The sequence below is a fragment of the Arachis hypogaea genome, chromosome 1 (genome assembly GCF_003086295.3).
Source record: "Arachis hypogaea cultivar Tifrunner chromosome 1, arahy.Tifrunner.gnm2.J5K5, whole genome shotgun sequence".
Lineage (NCBI taxonomy): Eukaryota > Viridiplantae > Streptophyta > Magnoliopsida > Fabales > Fabaceae > Arachis > Arachis hypogaea.
Genome location: NC_092036.1, coordinates 101,484,215 through 101,506,576, shown reverse-complemented (window position 1 = coordinate 101,506,576; position 22,362 = coordinate 101,484,215). Strand labels below are relative to the sequence as shown.

The window sequence follows — 22,362 nt, the reverse complement described above, 5'->3', positions numbered from 1 at the left end:
AATATTTTCTAGATCCTCACTTTTATGTACATGTGTAACAAACAAAAATAATAGATAACATATAATGTCATCTCAAAAGACTGAATATATATATAAGAAATTATTGGAGTCTACACACATACATCTATATATATATAGGACTGTTGTGGTCACTTTTACAGGACATGCTTGGACTTATGAATGATGTATACCGAAAGTTTATTCAGAATCATTATAACAAAAAGAAAAGTCACATTTATTATAATAACAAGGCACAAGAATAATTTGTAGCTAGATATTTATTGCCACTACTACACACACATATATATGAAGGACTAATGTGAATTGAGACTAAAATTCATCAAGACATTTTTCTATATATCAGTGATTATTGTATTAGTAAGATGATCGATGTTATATTTATTTAAATTTTTTTTCCCATAAAAAGAAAAAAAAAGAAAAAAGGATCTAGATACTACATAGTGAATAATTAAGATAGTACAGAGTGTGATATGGGAGATACTAGTACGTAGTACTGTAATAATAATAAGCACAAAGATTTTATTTAACTGTGTGAGATATATATACACATTGATCAAATTGATGCCCCACATCTCACTTCTTTTTTATCGGACTTTGTCATTTTTCCAATTATGTAGAAGCATAAGCACCATCTCTACCCGATTGATAAAAAATAAAAAAGCTGCATATATATATGTTGCATGCATTATACCAGAAATTTAATTTTATCATCAAAGAGATCGAAAGCTACTAATTCTATACTTAGTGAACATGTGTGTAAAATGAGACTTAACTTTGGCTATTGTATAGCGTTACTCAAATCATGTTTGGTGTATTTTGAGTTCTCATGCATTACAATCACAAATAACAACACGTATTCTCATTACTTTGCCTAAATGATTCTATTTCTAATACCAATAGCAACATACATATGCTTCGTTACGTTTTACCACTCATCGCTCTTATAATTTAGGTTTAATTCTTATAATTTTACTAAATGTTTAATTAGACTTTTATATTTTTTTAATTAAATTTTTTATATTATTTTTAATTTTATAATTAGGTCATTTTTATATAAAAATTATTAAAATTAACGGAATATTTCTCCTAAAATATATGGGGTACAAAAATTTAGTTAAATTTTTAATTATGAATACTTTCAATTTACTACAAAATATTTAGTTAACTATAACATTTTTTACATTAGAAAATATCTAATTATAAAATTAAAAATAGTGTAGAGATCTAATTAAAAGAAAAAAATAGAAACTTAATTGAAAATTTGATAAAATTATAAGGACTAATAGAGTAATTAAATTCATAATTTATCACTATATATTTTATTTCATTTTGAATTTTGAGATATAAAATCTTTTGATTTAAAGGTTCTTGGTATTTTATTTTAGAGGATGATTGTTTACAATATGAAAGAATGTAAAGAAGAACTTTGGGGTGAAATGAAGTAGTTTGGGATCGAGAATATTGCTATTAATTGCCTTTTGATAATTAGCTACTAGTATAAGGTCAATTCAACAAGTTATCATTGGTAGGGCCTTTGAAACTAACAGAATTAGGGTTTTGGGGCCTTGTGTCTACATCGCAAAACAGAGTCGAAAATTAGATTGTATTGTAAGCAAAAATTGCTTTTAATCACATGTTAGCACCAATTGTTATTTTTTTTTTTCTTGATAGATCCAAAATCCAAAAACTGTTCCAACCTCACAAACCTTTCTAATTGGAGCACACGAGGCTTGTTTACAAAAGCTTCTATACCTAACTTGCAATTCCTACATGCAAATGTGTGCCCCCCCCTCACTCTTGGTTTTGTCACAAAGCCACAAACCACAACCTTTAACGTGGCAGTGTACCAAATTTCTAAATTTAAGCGACAACTATGGTCGTTAAACTTGTATTTTTCTTATAATTTTTACATTTTGTCTTAACCACAATTTAATAAAAAACATGTAAATTGTAAATTAATCAATTAAAGATGTTAGGTTTTGTGTGTGTGTTTCATTCCCTAAACACACACCTACTAGCTATAGAGATATATGTTATATCGTATTATGAATACGATAATTAAAGAAACTAGTTAGTTAAAGTGGTTTACACAAGAAACTAGTGAAGTCACTTATTATTATTATTATTATTATTATTATTATTATTATTATTATTATTATTATTATTATTATTATTATTGTGAAAACGTAGTGCGTGGTAAGTGGTGAAATAGAAATAGATTAAGGCATGCATGTCAATGCATGACTACACACTAATTTATACATCTTTTGAATTTATTGACTATGTTCATTATTATCATCATTCAACTTGCTTTAAATTAGGCTTGCATACATATGTACTTTCAAATTTTACAATAATCACAAAAAATCCATATAGTATTAATTATTGATTATCCTTTATATTAATCAACACTACTTTAGTAATTGATTCAAAATGTAGCACCTTAAATCATTGTTATAGTCTAAAATGTTTTCAACTGTATTTTTCACATAATTGAGCCATAAAATATATCATGGTTTTTTAAAAGATCTATTATTAATACTTATTAGATAGAGTACTCATCTTGAGATATATTATATTTTTTCTAATATTATTTATATTTTTTAGACTTTAAATAATTAACAAATCTTATAAATACTACTTTCAACTCTCAACCAACTCATAGAGATTGTGATTGATTGACTAAAAATATATATATTTTCAATCATCACCATAGTAAAACAGATTCAACTATAAATATATGATATATCTATGATCAAATAAACATTACACCAATTGACGAAGTACGCAACGCTTTACCAGCTTTTACCGACAATAATCATAAAATTCTTTTATCCCCATAGTACATAATCTTCATAGGTAGGGAAACAAGATAATATTACCTTTTTTTTTTACCAAAATTATTAGAAAGAAAAGGTAGTAATCCAAGACAACGTATTATGCAATATAGATAATTTAATTCGATGTAAGTGTGTGTATATATATATAATAAGTTATTAGAGCTAAAAGTTATTAATTATTCTATAATTGTGTTAAGGAAAGGAGAACACAAACCTAACAGGTATGACATGTTAATTTTACATATTAACCGTTATGTGTAAGTTGTTGTCGCGGTTATGCGGAACCGTGCATGTGCAGTGTGGTTACACTACACCAAATGGCTGGGAAGATATCCTCATCAACACACTGCAACTGAAATTTTCATTGAATAGACAAATATATTATCTCTTAATATATTGTATCTAAATTCGAATTTTGATAATAATTAAGTAATAAATAAAATTTTTAAATATGTGTATAAGTGTGTTATGTGTAGTGTATGTGAATATGTAATATAATGTCTAAAATTAAAAACTATTTAATTTATCTGAAATAAAAAAATTGTGATCCTCCACTCTAAATAAATAAATAATAGTGTTATATATTTAATGTGAATCCTATTTTTGAGAGAATGAAATCCAAGATCTATATATATTTGGCACCAGAGCTCGGTCCAAATAATAATGATGTGAATTAGCATTATTATATCATGCTCAATGCCAAGGAATAAATGGATAGATCTAGTGTTATATGGCATGTCCAGGTGCCACCCCCTTCCCCAAATGGAATTTGAATAATAAATATAATAATAATAATAGAGTTCCCAATCCTTGAATCTAATCATATCTTAACTATTGGAAACAAATTCAATACAATTGATGAAAGAAGAAAATGTTATAATTTAGAACAACCGACAAGAGCAATGAATATCACTTAACACTTGAATCCAATCGCTCATCACTTATTAAAGATAGATATATATATTTCAACTGTAATCAGTTACAATATTACAGATGCACCTATCAGATTATTTTTTTTCATCTAAAGAGAAATTAATTGACTAACGACTCTCTAGTTGTTAGAGATCCATATATTATTAAACGGGATTTAAAGATTGTGATAGCTTTCCTCCTTTTCATATATATGGGTGGCGTCTTGCTTAGCTTCGTGATGAGTGCCTTTTTTTTATTTGAGAAATTTTTTTTTACGATGAAAATTCAAAGCGGTCGACTTCACGTGAAATTGATAACTGAGAGCTGTTAGATGATTTGATTGATTTGATTAAATTTTCATCAAATGACTTTCAGTTATCAACTTCATGTAAAGTCAACTGCATCTCAGTTTTCATTTTTTTTATTCATTCTTTTTATGCGTATGTATCTGTTATTTGATTAGCATAATATGAACTGTGATAAGTATATATATTTATTAATTATGTTAGTTGTATATAAAAATTTATTATTAAAATTAATTATTAATATAAAATATATCTTAAAATATAAAATAGTTAAACATACAACACATATATTTTTGTATAAATATAGGAGAATTGATTTTATTGGTTAATTTATTGTAAAAATAATTTTCGTATATTTATATATATTGTTGTTGTTACGCTAATTAGATTTACGAGCTATAACTTGTCTTTCAATTAAACAAATTTTTTTTTCCACGAATGAAGTATATAGAAGAGTACATGAATGTGGTAATTACAAAAAGACATTTCGACGTATAAATTAGTTAAATAGAATATATATTAATAAAGTATAATATCAAGAAAAATGTTTCATTATCTTTTATTATTCAAAATCTGAGAGTTTTTATAGGTTTTTTACTGGCTAAATTACCAATTTGTTAATCTTTAGTTATTTAAAAATATTCATTAATCATACCTGAATTATAATGACCTGATCAATTATTATTATAAATTAATAAAAATAATGTTGCACGATTTCCCCTTATTTATTTTGACAAAGCAATTAGTTGGTACTAATTAAGAATAGGGAGCCACTTAAATAAAGATGTCAAAAACGTCTTTTTTTTAAGATGTTTTTTAAAAATTAATATTTAATACATATAATCAATTAAACTGTATTATTTTTTTATTAAAAGTTAGACTGGACAAATCAGTTTAACAAAAAAATTAATAAATTAAATTTTGAATTGGTATAAATTAATATTTTTATAAAAATTTACTACAATATCCCTATTATAAAACACAACTAAAATATCCCTATTATATATATATATATATATATATATATATATATATATATATATATATATTGAAAAGTTTAAATTCTAACCCTATAACGACAAAGAAAAAAAAGTCTAGAATTTAAAATTTTTAAAATTAATATATAATAAAGTATTTTAGTCATTTTATATAATAAGGGTATTATAGTTATTTTTTATAAAAATATTAATTTAGACCGATTCAAATTTTGATTTACTATTTTTCGGTCAAATTAATTTATTTGACCTAATTTTGACAAAAATAACACAATTTAAGTGATTATATGTGTTAAATTTTAATTATTAAAAAACATCTTTAAAAAAAGAGGTTTGATGCATCTTTATGGGAGCATCCCCTTAAGAATAACATGAACTTGGCGTCCAACCAGATTGGAGCAAGAGATGATAAGTAAATCCCTCTAACCAACCGAAAAAGGTGCCATGTTTGTACAAGTGTGTTTGAGTGATTTTAATGGAGTGAGTGAAATAAATGAGCTATATATATATGGAGCTAGGGACACCCTTTCTTAAAGGGGAATGGCATAAAACTATTGTTTTAGATGATGATGATTGTTATTATTAATATTTTTTTTTAAAAACAATAATGATCTAAATACTATCATATTTATGACATTAATTATAAATATAACTTCTTATTTTCTTGGTTGAAACATACCTGATGGCTTCATTATAGACAATATAGTCATCCCAAACGTAGATAATTCAGAAGGCATTCAAAATAAACTATAAAGATTTTTGTGGAACTTGTGTGTGGCAATAAAATCATTAGTGTGTCTTTTTTATCCATTTAATTTTTCTTAAAAAGTAATTTTATAATATATCATTATATAAAAAAAATGTTTTTAAGAAGAAAATTTATCCATACATAAATAATTATTATTAAAATAAATTAGCACATTAAAAATTACTACATATAATATTATCATTTACGAGGATGTGGTTTGTCCATCGTTTGAAATTTTGTTCATAGAACATATACGTAAAATGAAGTGATGTCTTTGAGCTATATATAATATAATTAGAGAAATTTTTGTCTGAGACTCTTTAATTATTGTGGTGGAGTTAAATTGAGAAATGGTAAAAATATACTTATAAAATTAAAGACATTCTAACGTTTAAGTTAGTAACTATTGATTAAGAAATAATACATATAATAATTTTATAAATATAAGTACTAGAAGTAATAAGAATATAGAAATGTAAAATATGAAATGTAATTTGTAGAATTGATAGATTTTTTTTGTTGAAAAATAAAAAATATTATATATATAAATATTAAATTGATGAATAACATTGATGATATAAGTGTTTGGTTATTAAGTTACAATAATAAACATACAATTAAATTATAACTCATGATGAACAATCAAATCGAGTTAATTAAAACTCATTATGGATGAAGATGCATGTTTCATGTGATAATCACACGCACATTATCTCTGATATATGCCCAATAATCTTAAAGTCTAAACGATATTGTTTGTGCCTTTATGTATTATTCCCTTCAAGGCAGCAACTAAACCAATTGTTCTAGCTACGACTTTTTCTTCATGTAGTGATGACCCCATCCACACCTCTTTTAAGAATTCATTGTAAGAGAATGAGAAGAACTCATAATACATATATAATAGTGGACTAGTTTTCAACATGGCAAATGAGTATAACGGTTGCAGTGTAATTACCTTATGAAGAAACTAAGAGAAAGCATAATAATTTGGATTGAAAAGACAAGGGTGCACGCACGTATGTTACATTCTCCTCCTTCCTTTTTTGGCTTTTCATGATACGAAATAATCTTCCAACTTTTACTTTAGTGGTTGAACTTGCAATTTCGTTAATACTAAATATGATGAACAAAAAGGTCAAGAGCTGAGGGATAATTAAAGCCTATTATAACAATGTATTTAGTATTTACAAAAGCAAACACAGTCACAAAAAATTTCATGTCTAAAAATGGAAGTTGGAATCAAATAGAAAAAGGAGATGATATCATTTATAGAAAGTAGGCAGCTAATGAAACGACGGATTGCCTCCTAATCCTACTGAGGAGGGTGCAATAGCATGTGAACGACTTGACATAAACCTGAAGTTTCCACCATGCATATCATCATTAAATGATGAACTATACAATATTTGAAAATCGACAACAAAATATGACATAGCAATTAAAGAAGATGAGGATTTTGTATCAGCGCTGAGTTGTGAGCATTTGCAAATCCAAATCTATTTGTTAATTTATAGTTTCAGTTATTTTCATGTGAAGTTGATTAAAATAATTAGAAACGAAATTTAAATCTATAATATTTGATTAATCAATCTAATAAACTAACTATTAAACTAATTCAAGATGATTTGAACTACAGTATATATAACTATTTGTTTTAGTCTTTAGGGTGTGTATATATATATATATATTATAATTGTTGTTAAATTATGTTAAGTGTATACTAAAATTAATTATTAGTATAAAATATATATTAAAATTTAAAATATAAATTAAAAATAAGTTAAATAATATATGAATTTATACATAAATACTGAATAAGTAATTTTAATAATTAATTTTGATATATATCTAGTATTTTTATTTTTTGGTTTTATTATTTTTGGGCTTGGTATCTATGGCACTTTTGTTCCTAGGATTCAACAAGCCCAATATGTGGAATCTGGGTTGCTATTTCAAGCCTCAGGGTCCAAGGATTCAACAGCGATGTGATGAATGAAATAGAGAATGATATGGGCCACGTCATTTTCTCAGATAATGGGTTTATGGAGCCCAAAAGTACACTCCAAGCATGACCTTAATGGCGGTTAGTGGTGAAGGAGACTTCTACATGCCTTATGGTTTATGGTGTGTATGTTTGAAAGGAGTGTCATATGGGTCATATGCGATCCTTGAGAAAAGGGATGAGGAAGATGATTATAGAAGTGGATTCAAAAGGGGCGATTGGTTTGATTGGATCAGAACTATGATGACGAGGGATCAAAAGTGGATTCATTTTTGTGGAAATGACTCTTTATATAAATTAAAAAGAAGATAGGATAAGAAAAAAATAAAGAATTAAATTGGTTTTTGAAAAATTATGTGATCTCTAATTTAATTTTTGAAAGATTTTTTTTTAATTAAATTTGTCTTTTAAAAATTTTAGTTTAGTCACGTTAATCCTTTTGTTAAATTTATTGTGGATGACGTTAACAAAAGCTGAACTGGCACATTAAATTTTAAGTCAACGTTAAAACGACGACGTTTTTGCAGGATGAGTCTGTGAGAGGCAATGAATAAAACGACATCGTTGTAATCCTTGCTTCTCTCATAACACTCTCCTTCTAACTTCCGTTTCAACGTCGCAGAGGAGAAGAAGAAGAAACCTTCATCATCGTTGCAAAGCCAATAATCAACTTTGAGGTACTAAAAATGTGTAGTCGACAAGAATGAAACCCTAATTCTAAAAATAGTTTTCAGTTCCAACAAAAATCGCTAAAGAGAAACCGATTTTATCAATAATAGCACAATCTTAACAAGAATTTTAGTAACAAAAAACAAACCTTAACTTCAAAAGAACCAAATTTCATGAAAAAATACAAAAACTATAACCAAACATCAGAACAAAAATTAAACATAAACAATGAACAAAAATCTTGATAAAAAGTAGACTCCTTTAATAATAATAATAAAAAAATAGAGTCTTTAATGAATTTTTATGTACTGAGTTATAATAAATCAACAAAAAACAAAATTTTGAGCCAAAAATAGTTTCCTTTATTACTACTGGTGAAAGCTCTCTTGGAACTTGCAAATGCCCAACTACTCCAACTTCTAACCCTTCCATGATTGGAGGAAACCAATAAGAAGTGTTTGCAGAAAAAAAGAATGAACCGTCGCCATGCACTTTTTTTCTAGTGGCAGTAGGCTTGGTGATTATCAATCCCGAACTGGACGAAGTGTTTGCAGAGGCCTTTGGAGTGCCACCGTTGTTGTTGACATCAAGATTTTTGGAAAAAGATGAAGAAGAGAGGTAGAGGAAGGACCGAAAATCGTTTCTCTTTCTGGGAGTGAAGTCTTGAATGAGTATGTCATCGTTATTGAAGAAATTGGAGAAGGAATTAGGGATTAGGTTTGTGGGTTTTGGGGAATAATTTAACATAGTTATCTTATATATGTTAAGATAACGTGACAGCTCAGCAAACATTAACGCTGTTAATGGTAGAATAGACGGAAGGACTAACGTGATTAATTTTAAATATTTTAAAAATAATTTTGATTTAAAAATCTTTTGGGGATCAAATTAGAGATTGAGTAATGTTTCAGGGACCGATTTAACCATTTACTCATAACAAAGATGACAAAGAAAAGACAGAAATTCGATTCTTTCAATATTAGAGTTGAGATATCACCATAAAAGATGGACCTTTTAGTTGGTTGAAGAATGGTCAATTGTGAAAGGAACTATGAATGCTATGACAAACGAACACCTCATTCAAACATAGATCCCATATTGGATGATAGCATTTAGTTGATGGCTTCATGCAACTACCCTTTTTTTTTTTCACCAAAATACCCCATTCTTCTTCTCTATCATAGTAACATCTCTTCTTCTTTTTCTTTTTCTTTATCATCAGTAGCGCAATAAGAATAAATCAGAAGAATACAAGAAATTAAAGAATAATAAAATCAGAAGCGCAATAACAATGAATTCAAAAAAATAGAATGAGAATCAGAAGCACAACAACAATGAAAATAGAATCAAAATCACAAGTAGGAGAAACAGAAGCCATCAACCCAACCTCCAGTAGTTGCCGCCCTTATTGCGTTGGCTTTACCCTCCTTCTTCCACCCTTCTTTTATTCTTCCTCTTCCTCCCAACCGCCACCTACCGTCGCCGTCTGTCGAAAGTCAGCAGCCACCATAAGCACTGCCTCTCTCTTCCAAAACTCGTCAAAGTGCTGCCACATCTCTCTCTACATCACCCGTTGCCAAGGTCACCTCCATCTCCGTGAACCCAAAACCTCCGAACCCTAGCACCGCCGTCGAAACCCAAGCTGTCATGACGTCTCTCTCCTTGGTTCCTTCTCAACCTAACCGTTCACGTGTACTTGCCATCATTTTTCTCACTGAATAAAGACCACCAAAACCGGCCTCTTTTCTCCACAAGTTTGCTGCCACCGCTGTTCCGCCACCGCCGGCCCCATTGTCCCAACCACCGGCGAGCTACCCATTCTTCTTCTCCTTCCCCTCTCTCCTCTCCTCCATCGTGACAAATGTCGCGACCACCATAACCACTGCCTTGTCCCTACCGCTGTTTCCCTCACCAGCATTTTTTCTTTTCTGTGGTTCTGCTTCTCTCTCTCAACTCACTCTCTCACTCACTCTCTCTCTCTCTTTATTTTTTTATTTTATAATTTTTTGTTAGGGATAATTTGGTAATAAATTTAAAATTTAAGTAAAAAAGACGATTTTAAAACCAAGTTAAACTTTAGGGACGATTTTGTATGTAAAAAAAGGTTGAGGACGATAAAATTTTTTGGCCTATACCTTAGAGACCAAAATCGTACTTCACCAGTTCACCCTATATTTTAAGAAATAAAAAAATATTTCTTTCTTCAAATAACAATTTTGTAAAAAAAAAGTTAAAGAATTTAATTATGAATTTTAAGTCAATATTAATAACATTTTGAAATTGCTAGTTTACATTAATTATTAAACTATAAATTTTAAATTATAAACAATAAATTTTAACCATAAATTCTCTAAAAAAATAAGAGTTAAACAAACCAGTTAACCATGATTAGTTGAAATTTGATTATTTATACTTATTCACTTAAAACTAGGGCAAATGCAACATAATACTTAGGATAGCTAATGCGAAAATAATTAATTTATATCTTCTTAAATAAATGTAAAAAATTTAAATTTCATCTTATACATATAATAATTTATTAATTAATAATATATTTTTAAATAAAATTTAAATTTATAATAAATTTTTTAATCTGTTGCATCGAAAAACAATGTGTAACAAAAAAATTACTTTATTATAAAATAAATATTAAAATAATATTAGAATTTATTATTTTTATTTATTAATTACTTATTAATATTTAAAAATATAAACTAAAATATATTATTCAATTATTATACTAAAAAAATAAATTAATGACTAAAAATAATAAATTTTAATAATGTAGTTTTTTTTAAGAAAACTACATTAGTGTATTGGCTCAATATTGGGAAGGGAGGTGTTTTGTCGCGTTGTGGGTGTCAGTTTCAACACATCGGAAGAATGGTGACAGGACATCAGAGGCGTGGCAGGCGCTGGAAATACGCATGAGAGCGTGATGAGGTAGCTTGCAGTGATGGGTGGCACAGCCCTGGCAACACACCAGAATGTTTTTACTTGTCCAACACGCTTTCACGTGTTGATTTTCTACCTATAAAATTTACCTACCTGTAATTACACCAAATAATCTTATTTTCAACAAAGACACCAATGTTTTTTTCATATTAAAAAAAATCAGCTACAATTTTCCCAAGTTATAACGGGTCCTTTATCCATGTGAATACACCAATCAGTCAGCAACCTGTCGGCTTGTAACAAAGCACCATGCTTTCGTGATGAATGAATCTATCATCATATCATGGGATATACTTATGGAAAATTTTCACATATACCATTTGCTTTAATGGTACAGCGATATGTCATGTACAACACGGTACCCAGTGAAGTTTTTGTCTTGTTTTGTGATATGAAATTCCGAAACAATCCCATAAAAATAAGTAAAATAACTAAAAGTGTAGTGAAAAAAGCATCGGCTACTTGGATGAATATTGTTACGTGGTTGATCGGCTACAACTTTGAATGGCTTGGAGCTGATGGGCTTATTGGTTCGGGTAGTTTTAAAATATGGAGAATGACAAAATTGGACCGAAATTCGGATGAATTATATTCGAAGTTTTTTTATATTGTTTAATGAGGGATTAGGGTTCTTGAGCCACACTCTGATATTGAAAGTGCTATCTATCTATGATGTTACAAAATCTCTAATCTCTCACTCTGATAAAAAAAAATAAGGACGAAAAACTGAATAAGGGTTTGTGATTAAGGGAAGAAAGTATATATTTTCAAAAGAAATAGAAAAAAAAAATAAAAGGTCAAAATTTTGGTATAGTCATAAGGTGGCAAATAGGGAACAATGATAGAGAATTTCGGCTATGGAAGATAAAGACGTGGCAAAGGAGGAAGGGAGGGGAAAGCCAAAGCAAATGATTAGATGATTTCAAATTGTTTAGACTATTAAATGGTTCTAATAATAAAATATATATTTGTAAATTTTTAATTATTATAAATAACTTTTATTTAATTTTAATTATTAATTAATTATTTATATATTATTTAATTTTAAAATTTATTTTTTATTTTATAAATTATTATTTTATAACTTATCAACTACCATTTATTTTATTTTTAGATTTTTATCATTAAGTTTTATTAATATTTATTTTTAATATTTTAATTATATTTTAATTTAAAAACTAATCTTATTTTTTTCGATCTTAAAATTACTAATTTTTTAATTTATCATTAATTTAATTTTTAATTATTTAATGTGGTAACTTAATAATATAATTCTAAAAATAGGATAGATAATGATTGATGATACAATGATAATTTATAAAATAAAAAATAAATTTTAAAATTAAATCATATATGAAAAATTAATTAATAATAAAAATTAAATAAAATTATTTGATAATTATTAAAAAATTACAAATATATTTTATTATTAAAATCATTTAATAGTGCAGATATTTTGCTATTCCTAAAATCGGAGTCAGTGCCTAGTAGAAGGGGTATTAGATAGTGTAACTGTGTAAGTAAGTGGGAGGTTCACTTATAGGGGAAGGAGAATTGAGGTGGCTAATCCCTAATCTGAAAAAAATGAAAAAATTATTGGGTCTTTCCACTGCTGTAATTTATTTCGTAATTCTGGCTCAATTACTGTGGTCCGTTAATTCCGCACCTAAGTCACACGGGGACAGGCCCTGCAATTGCAACGAAGCTGCCTACAGAGAGCGACTAAACCGCTATGGTAGAGTACCTATACTAAGGGCATGGTTCTACAATTTCTAAAATTCATTCTTCCGTTAAAGAGACATCCCGTTATTTCCTCACCCTACTCTTAACAATGCTAATGCCACGCTGAAATTATTCTGCAACATCTGAACCTTCCACATATTTTATACAATATTTCAACAGTCCAAAATCGATAGATACCAATATACCAGTCAACTATACTGGTATATGTGAAAACGTTCCTATACTTATTAATTTACATCTTATGTACATACATTTGCATCGATTTTATGTACTTTAATTGCACTCATCACTTTTCAACAACCAAAGTACAAGTCGTTTACACGTAAGACCCTCTTTTGACGATGCTCACCCGCATATCTCAGATCTCACAGGAAGCTTTGGACCTCCGCTCGCCGGGTTCTCCTTCCAGTTCTCTGCCGGGCCTCCTCTGCTCCGCTGCCCTCACCTCTCTCACTCTCACACCTTCTCTTCTTCTGCCTTTGCTCTTCATTCTACAGCTTATGTTTATTTCGATGTGAGTTTCTCCATTCTACTTCACTTGGTCTCGGGGTTATTTAAATCGTCATGCCAACTTGTTTATTCCCTTCTTTCGCAGATGCTCAGTTGCTTCACCTTTTATTTGATCAAGAATCGCATTGATTTTGTTAATTCTTACTGCCATTACTAGCTAGCTAGGTTGATCAATTGTTTTCCCTTCTATTTTCGCACTAAATAGTCACACCAATTTCGCTCTTAGACTTTGATACAGTTAATTTATGAGGTGTTGTTGTGATGTTGCCCATTACTTATAGTTATAATTGGTGGCTGCATAATAATTAAAAGTAATGAAAATTGATATATTTTTGGAAGCCTTTCTATGTGAATTGGAGTGAGTTTGAGTGTTTATTTCACCATATTCGTTGAATTTCCATGTTGTAGTTCAATTTTCTGCATTGGAAGAGGCATTGCTTTTCTACTCAACCTGCACTAGAACTTCCGGCCGGTAAGATCGTGGATGTGCCGTTGGCACAAACTGGTGAAGGTATTGTAGAATGTGAACTTCTCAAATGGCATGTCCAAGAGGTGATTGTATTCCTACATTGTTCTATTTGTCAGCGACTGTTGGTGATTCAGAAACTACAAAGTCACTTGATTCTGATCAAATATTTCAAATAATGCAGAGCTACTAGATTCTGATCTTGAAAAAGGGAAACGTGTTGCAGTGTTATGAACACCTGCTGTAAGGAGTCTTGCAAAGCACCATGGTATAGACATAAATGAAGTATGTGGAACTGGAAAAGATGGAAGGGTATTGAAAGAAGATGTGCTCAATTTTGCTGCTAAGAAGGGAATAATTAGAAACGTATCTGCTGCTTTGCATGCTGATAATGTAGAGAAGCCTCAAGGAGCAGAAGGATAGAGTGTGACACCTGGTATAAATCACATTGAGAGGATAGGATACTTCCCCTAAGGTAAAAGCATCCATATGAATCTGAACCCTTTTTCTTCGTGTCTTTCTTACGAGACAATGATACATGTCAACCTGGAAAGAAAACCGTGACGACCTTGAATGTTGCAATAGCTTGGAAGTAATTTATTTTCTTCTCTATTCTCTTTTAGGGGATACCAAAGAGCAATGTAAAATCAATGTCTCTGGCTGCCAAGGTCCCACATTTCCATTATGTAGATGAGATAAACTGCAATGCTCTAGTGGAGCTTAAAACAGCGTTTCAGAGAATCAATCCTTATCCAGATGTCAAGCACACTTTTCTGCCAATATTAGTCAAATCATTGTCAATGGCCCTCACCAAGTACCCCTCTTTGAATAGTTGCTTCAAAGAGGATTCAATGGAGGTCATATTCAAAGGTCTGTCTCTTAAACATTACAGGCTGAACTCTCGATATGTCTTGCTAGCCTTCTTTGAAGGTTGAATGTGTTTAAATTTTGGTAGATTCAATGTTTTTCTAGTTATAGTTGGTTCATATGTGGTGTCTGTTAATTCAATAGTTTATTTGAGGCATTAGCCGTCAATTTGGATCTGACAAGATGGGTTTACTTGCTATAGGTTCAGACAACATTGAAGTTGCCATGGCTACTCCAAATGGTCTAGTTGTACCAAACATAAAGAATGTCCAGTCTCTTTCAATCTTGCAGGTTAGTTTTCAATATTATGATTGCTTTATGCACACATTGTTATTTCGATGAAACTGCATGTCATCAGTTAGAGAGGTCTGGAAGATAAATATGATTCATAATTTGAACTGCTTGAACAACATATATTTTAGTTCTTGACTTACCATTTTTCTCTTTCGCTGGACTGGTGGTATTGGACTCTACTCTGGAATGGAGACTAGCGAGAAAGAAAATAATTTATGAAAATATTAACCTAATTCTCTAAAATATATTAATTATGTGCTTAATTTGAAACTTTTTATTAAAAATAAATTTTTTGAACTTTCTTATGTATATATGAGAAAATTTTATTTTTTCTAACAAAAATTGTATTCTCTTCTTGTATGATCACTTTTTAATCTAAATAGTAAAAATAAATAGAATAAATAAGAGGTGGAATTCTTTATGTATTCGTAATTTTTGTGTGAAATACAAAAATATTTGACTATTTTAATATTTTGTACTGTTATGGTGGCAGTATAATTCGTCACTGACGTATAAAAAAAAAGTAAATTATGTAAAGGCAATGTTTTGTGATTTTTTTTTAATTATGAAAAAGCAGAACATACAATGATGTTAATACACAATTTAGATTATTTTTGGGGAATCCATTCCTAAAAAAAGCTAAAATGTGTAGAGAAAATAAAAACAAAAATATTCATACAACGTGCCCCTTCTTATTTAATGTGTTGGATACAAATTGACATACATGGAGAAAGAGAACTAACAGCTTCATGATATCATATCATATCGTTTTATTTAATTACTAGTACTTGCTTTTTCTTCGTCTGTCTTTGGATTAGTGCAACCGCAAGGGTTGAAACCTTTCTGAAGCAACTTCTCAACCTCTTCAAACTGAAGCCCTTTGGTCTCTGGTACCAATAGATAGATGGCAACGAGCCCAATTGTGGAAAATCCAGCAAAGAGGAGGAATGTTCCTGCAGCCCCAAGTGCATGGATGAGTGACAAGAATGTCAAACTCACTATGAGATTAGCACACCAATTTGAAACTGCTGCTATGCCTCCACCAATTCCCCTGAATCTCAATGGGTAAATCTCTGAGTTCAAAACCCAAGGCACTGATCCCATTCCAGGAGAGTAGGCTAGGATATATAGTCCCAACACTATAACTGCAAGCACTCCAATTTTGCTTGGGCATCCATCAGAAAACCACACGCGCTTTTGCTCACCGCACACCGCTCTGACTTCCTTTGTTTCCGCCAGGCATGCTCCCGGAAGATGCTGCATCATGTTCATTGATTATGTTAGATTAGATTAGACTAATACATAGATATATATAAGTTGAAAGAGATGGAAGTGATGAACTTACATTGCCCCCAGTGCTGGCACAGAAGGCACATTCAGCTTTCAAACATTTCATGCAATTCCATGAAGAGACATTAGGGGCATCAAGATAAGCCTGACATGTAGCGTTAGCACCGAAGCTGAGGGTGTCAACGTTGTCAATTGGAGGAGCGGTGGTAGCTGCCTGATAGAAAACTCCGGTGAGAGTGAGGAGGCAAATGATTATTGCAATAAGGGATAGGAGCATGAGCTTTCTCCTTCCATATTTATCGATGCAAAGCATGCTGAGGATAGATCCAACGGCGTTGAGACCAGATGTGACGAGGGAGAGTGCAAGTGCGGTAGATTTTGATGCAATGCCGGCAAACTGAACAATGGTTGGGCTGTAATACATGACGGTGTTGATGCCAACGAATTGTTGAGCGACTTGAGCAGTCACGCCTGCATACAATCCTCTTCGAACAGCAACGTTGCTGAAAGCAGCCTTCATTTTCTCTCCAAGAGTTTGACCGATCAACCCTTCCTCTTGCTTCTCTTGTTCTACGGCTTCTCTCATTGCTTTTATCTCCCCTTCAATCTCGTCTGCTCTGTAAATCTTTTCCAGGATTTTCCTTGACTCATTTTCTTTCCCCTGGTTGTACAACCACCTCGGTGACTCAGGAAGGGTCAGCATTAAAACGAATTGAACCACCGCCGGAAGTCCGGCCACCCCAAGCATCCAACGCCACGTTCCAGGAGTCTATATATTATGTTAAATAGTTTAGTCAAATATGTTAAATTATCTAATTATTTTTAGTTATTATCCAAGTAGATATATATATACCTTGGTGAATGCGAGGTTGATAAGGTAGGAGAGGAACTGGCCAAAGGTGATGAGGAGACCATTGATACAAACGAGAGCTCCTCTAATGGCAGCTGGAGAGGCTTCTGAGATATAGAGAGGGGAAGTCATGGAAGCTATGCCAACTCCAAAACCAACCAAAATTCTTCCAACAACGAGGACCCAAGGAGCAGGGGCAATGGCCATGACTATTGCGCCAAGAAAGAAAACAATATCAGCCCCAAGATAGAGGTCTTACGGCCGAGCATGTCGTTCATCCATCCACCAAGTGCAGCACCAATGATGGCTCCCGCTACAGCCATACTTACAATGACTTCCTGCAACCATAATTTCTTATCAACTTCTACAAAGTCCTCGCGAATGTAAAGCAATGCTCCTGAGATAACACCGGTATCGTAGCCGAAGAGGAGACCTCCAATTCCGGCCGATAGAGCAAGGCGCATGATGTAAGGCGAACTGGTTGCTCTTTTCCAGAATTCCGTAAACTCTTGCTTACTAGCTGCCTCCGGCCCTCCTTCCATTCTTACTGATCACCTTATTAATTTAATGTCAACCCTATTGATGATTTATAGCTTACCTCTACCACTTGCACTCCACGCTGAAAATATTATTATTCCATCAATCATTGTTTATTTATGCATGCAATTAATCTCATGCATTTCATAACATCATGCAGACTTTCAATTATAAAGTAAAATTTGATCTTAAGGATAATTAATCAATAATATCTATTCTTTTCTATTTCGATCTTAACACCTTATCAGAAAGGTAATTATTATTGTTCCTAATTAACTAATTAACCATGTAGATTTGTGATCAGCAACACCAAAACAATTAGAAATATATCCTATCATATCATTATTATTTATTTATATATAAAGGAAAGTACAATCCAAAAAAGAATTGAGAAAAATTAAACAGATAAAATATGTTACGTACTTGTATTATAGAAAAAGCTGAGGAAATAAACTTTTGTGTGGAAATCACAGCACACTAATGTTAAACTTTTACAAAAAGTAACCATCCCCGCTCTAGGGATATAGAACTTTAGCGATCCAGCATTCCCCCTCTCCTCCTTCTATCTAGTCGTCCCCGGGCGGGATCACCAAGAACGCCTTAGCAGATACATTTCAATCTGGAGTTCGAGTTGTTATCATGCCGTCCTGATAGTTCGAGGGCCGTGAGAAGCATAGGTAGCATCCCAAAGGCAAAGGTAGGAGAAAGATCTTGCTTTGAGGCTCGCTCTAGATTGGATGGTTCTATGGGGCCTATATGGAGCTAGCCTAGCGATGGGAGCCTCCCGGGCAGGGAGGTTCAGATGCAGCTTCGTAGCTTCCTCGCATGGCACTGGAAAAGGAATAGGAAAGAGATGGCTTCGACCACTAGGTATTATGCTTCCTTTTGTCTCGGAAGTCCAAAGTTATTGTCTTGTATTATTGCTTCAAACTCTGTATTCTTTTTCCTTTATATATAAATCTTTCACATTAATGGCAGCTAATATATTCATATATTTAACAAACAACAAGACCAAAATTTTCCTTTATTATATTCAATCCTGTCTTAAACCGTATATTAGTTTTCTTAATCCTATCCAATTCTTGTTTTGTTTTGTTTTTTGTTAAAATTAATCTGTTTTTTCATGTATCTTATCTATTTATAATCTAAGTAAGCTAAGTTCTCTAACAAAATAATAAAATAAAATAAAAAATAAGAATAAAATAGTTGCTTATTTTTATTTTTTTTATTTTTACCAATATATAAAAGTCAAACCCTTCAAGTTATGTAATTTTATTATTAATGATATATAGGATATATTTCTAAGTATTTCTGAGTATGTGATCGCAACTTTACATGGTTAATTAGGAACAATAATAATTACCTTTCTGGTAAGGTGTTAAGATCTGGTAAGGTGTTAAGATCTGGATAAGAAAGAGTAGATATTATTGCTTTAATTATCGTTGAGATCAAATTTCACTTTATAATTGGAAGTCTACATGATGTTATGAAATGCATGAGATTAATTGCATGCATAAATAAACAATAACAATTGATTTATGATTGATGGAACAATAATATTTTTAGCTTGGAGTGCAAGTGATAGAGGTAAGCTAGAAATCATCAATAGAGTTGACATTAAATTAAGGTGATCAATAAGAATGGAAGGAGGGCCGGAGGCAACAAGTAAGAGTTCACGGAATTCTGAAAAAGAGAAACCAGTTCGCCCTACATCATGTGCCTTACTCTATCTGTCGAAATTGGAGGTCTCCTCTTCGGCTATGACACCAGTGTTATCTCAAGAGCCTTGCTTTATATTCGGAGAATTTTGTAGAAGTTGATAAGAAATTATGGTTACAAAAAGTCATTGTAAGTATGGCTGTAACGGGAGCCATCATTGGTGGTGCAGTTGGTGAATGGATGAATGACAGGCTTGGCCGTAAGACCGCTATCTTGGGGGCTGATATTATTTTCTTTCTTGACACAATAATCATGGCTATTGCCCAAGTTCCTTGAGTCCTCATCGTTGGAAGAATTTTGATTGGTTTTGGAGTTGGCATAGCTTCCATAACTTTCCCTCTCTACATCTCCGAAGCCTTTCCAACTGCCGTTAGAAGAGCTCTCGTTTGTATTAATGGTCTCCTAATCATCTTCGGCCAATTCCTTTCCTACCTTATTAACCTCGCATTCACCAAGGTATATCTGCTTAGATAATAACTAATAAGAACTGTTAGATAATTTAATGTATTTGACTAAACTATTTGAAGATGCTTGGGGTGGCTGGACTTCTGGCAGTGGTTCAGTTCGTTTTAATGTTGACCCTACATGAGTCACCGAGGTGATTGTACAACTAGGAGAATGAAAAGGAGTCGAGAAAAATTTTGGAAAAGATTTACAAAGCGGACAAGATTGAAGGGGAGATTATTCAAAATTATATGTATACCGAAAGTTTATTTCAGAATCATTATGACAAAAGAAAAATTCACATTTATTATAATAACAAGGCGCAAGAATAATTTAATTTGTTGCTAGATATTTATTTCAATTGAATAATTGCTGAATTCAAATCTTTTTTAAAATATGAGGTGGTAATAACTAATAAGTTGTAAATCAAGACTTATAAACTATACGTGTATATTGGGATAGGAAACATAGAACGCCCTTAATCATTGCTAGTTCTAATATGAATTGAGACTAAAATCCAAGACATTTTTCTATATAAGTGATTTTATTAGTAAGATGATCGATGTTATATTTATTTTAATTTTTTTTCTCATAAAAAGAGAAAAGGGTCAAGATACTTCTTGATGAATAATTATACTTTTTATTTTTAATATTAGAGAAGAATGTATATTTTATTGAATCATGGAGATGAAGAAGAAAAAATCTGAGGGCCAGATTTAAAAATATGAGGATCAGGTTTGTGTTGATGGTTTCTTATTTTTTTAAACTCACAAATCCTTTAAATTCGTGTTTATTATTTTTTTATTTTAAAATTACAAATTTTGGGTCATATTTGTGTACTGATAAAATTTTATTATGAAATCCGACTCAAATTTCTTATCTCCATATTAAAAAAAACACTCGATCTATCCATGCCAACGAATAGCACATTCTCTTTCTCCATTTCAAAAATGAAATAGTCAAATAATTAAGGTAGTCCAGAGTGTGATATGGGATATACTAGTATTGTAATAATAATAAGCACAAAGACCTTGTTTAAAGCGTGTGAGATATATACACATTGATCAAAATAATGGCCCACACCTTACTTCTTTTGGATCTGACTTCGTCATTTTTCCAAATATGTAGAAGCATATAGGCACTATCTCTACCCAATTGATAAAAATAAGAAAGATGCATATATGCTGCATTATACCAGAAGTTTGGTTTTATCATCAAAGAGATGGAAAGCTACTAGCTCTATACTTAGTGAGCATGTGTGTGAAATGAGACTTTAGCTATTGTATAGCGTTAGCCAGATCATATTTGGTGTATTTTGGGTTCTCATGCATTGCAATCACAAATAACAACACGTATTCTCGCTACTTTACCTAAATGCTTCTACCTAAGCAACATACATATGTTTCTAGCTAAGGTGGTTTACATAAAAAGCTATTGAAGCCACTCATTATTATTATTATCATTATAGTGAGAACTTTGTGGTGGGTGGTGAGGTAGAGATATAATTCACAAATAACAAAATTAAAGCATGCATGCCAATGAATGGCTACCCACTAATCTATGCATCTTTTGAATTTGTTGACCATGTTTATCATCATTCAACTTGCTTCAAATTAGGCTTGCATGCATATGTATTTTCAATTTCATAATAACCACAGAAAATCTATATAGTATTAATTAGTGATTCTTTTATGTTAATAACACTTCCTTAGTAATTGATTCAAAATGTAGCACCTTGAATCACTGTTGAATAACGTTTTTAGTACAACAATCTTTGCTAGGTAATCAACCGGAATCTACTCAAAATTAGCTGGCTAGGAGTTGTTTACCTATACCTTTTTCTTAATAAAAATGTTATTTAGTTGTAAAAATTTGTGAGTGCTTGTCCATTGATACTAATAGTTATTACTTTTAATTTAAAAAAGTCCTCATATATAAAAACTCATTGTAAAATTAGAGTTGGAATATTCTCAATTTGAGAATAAAGTTAAGATTAGCTCTAAACCATATCATACCCTACTCATTACCACCCCTATCCCCTGTATCTAATGCTTAAATAACAATTAACAATTGGACTAAATTTTGCGGTTCGATAAAGAAACCAAGAAAGTCTAAAATAGTGTCAATGTGTCTAAGAAAATGGAATGGCGTGTGGAAGGAGTGTGGATGGCATGTGGGAGTGGAACCCTCAC

At 31.1% G+C, this 22,362-nt stretch overlaps 2 protein-coding genes across 3 annotated transcripts; one reads left to right on the top strand and one right to left on the bottom strand.

The window, feature by feature from the left end:
- Positions 1 to 13,463: 13,463 nt before the first annotated feature.
- LOC112703743 (lipoamide acyltransferase component of branched-chain alpha-keto acid dehydrogenase complex, mitochondrial-like) lies at positions 13,464 to 20,518 on the top strand. Of its 2 annotated transcripts, none has more exons than XM_072207048.1 (6): positions 13,464 to 13,707; positions 14,112 to 14,255; positions 14,354 to 14,644; positions 14,793 to 15,039; positions 15,239 to 15,327; positions 19,574 to 20,518. In XM_072207048.1, the coding sequence occupies exons 4-6, from the start codon at positions 14,820 to 14,822 to the stop codon at positions 19,601 to 19,603; spliced, it is 339 nt and encodes a 112-aa protein (XP_072063149.1). In that variant the 5' UTR covers positions 13,464 to 13,707; positions 14,112 to 14,255; positions 14,354 to 14,644; positions 14,793 to 14,819; the 3' UTR covers positions 19,604 to 20,518. The 2 variants fall into 2 exon arrangements, with proteins under 2 accessions (XP_072063149.1, XP_072063180.1); XM_072207079.1 differs by lacking the exon at positions 19,574 to 20,518 and adding an exon at positions 16,149 to 16,741.
- Positions 16,196 to 18,012, bottom strand: LOC112703733 (inositol transporter 4-like). The gene is made up of 5 exons (XM_072203443.1): positions 17,730 to 18,012; positions 17,474 to 17,679; positions 16,676 to 17,389; positions 16,346 to 16,587; positions 16,196 to 16,283 (listed from the first exon to the last, which is right to left on the bottom strand). The coding sequence occupies exons 1-5, from the start codon at positions 18,010 to 18,012 to the stop codon at positions 16,196 to 16,198; spliced, it is 1,533 nt and encodes a 510-aa protein (XP_072059544.1).
- Positions 20,519 to 22,362: the final 1,844 nt, after the last annotated feature.

Bases quoted from the DNA above. Each gene is read 5' to 3' on its own strand.
- LOC112703743 (XM_072207048.1), top strand. From the start codon at position 14,820: ATGTCTCTGGCTGCCAAGGTCCCACATTTCCATTATGTAGATGAGATA. The intron at 15,040-15,238 runs GTCTGTCTCTTA...TACTTGCTATAG, and splicing joins AATGGAGGTCATATTCAAAG to GTTCAGACAACATTGAAGTT. The intron at 15,328-19,573 runs GTTAGTTTTCAA...TAATATTTTTAG, and splicing joins AGTCTCTTTCAATCTTGCAG to CTTGGAGTGCAAGTGATAGA.
- LOC112703733 (XM_072203443.1), bottom strand. From the start codon at position 18,012: ATGGAAGGAGGGCCGGAGGCAGCTAGTAAGCAAGAGTTTACGGAATTC. The intron at 17,390-17,473 runs GTATATATATAT...CATAATATATAG, and splicing joins TCAACCTCGCATTCACCAAG to ACTCCTGGAACGTGGCGTTG. The intron at 16,588-16,675 runs GTAAGTTCATCA...AACATGATGCAG, and splicing joins GTGCCAGCACTGGGGGCAAT to CATCTTCCGGGAGCATGCCT.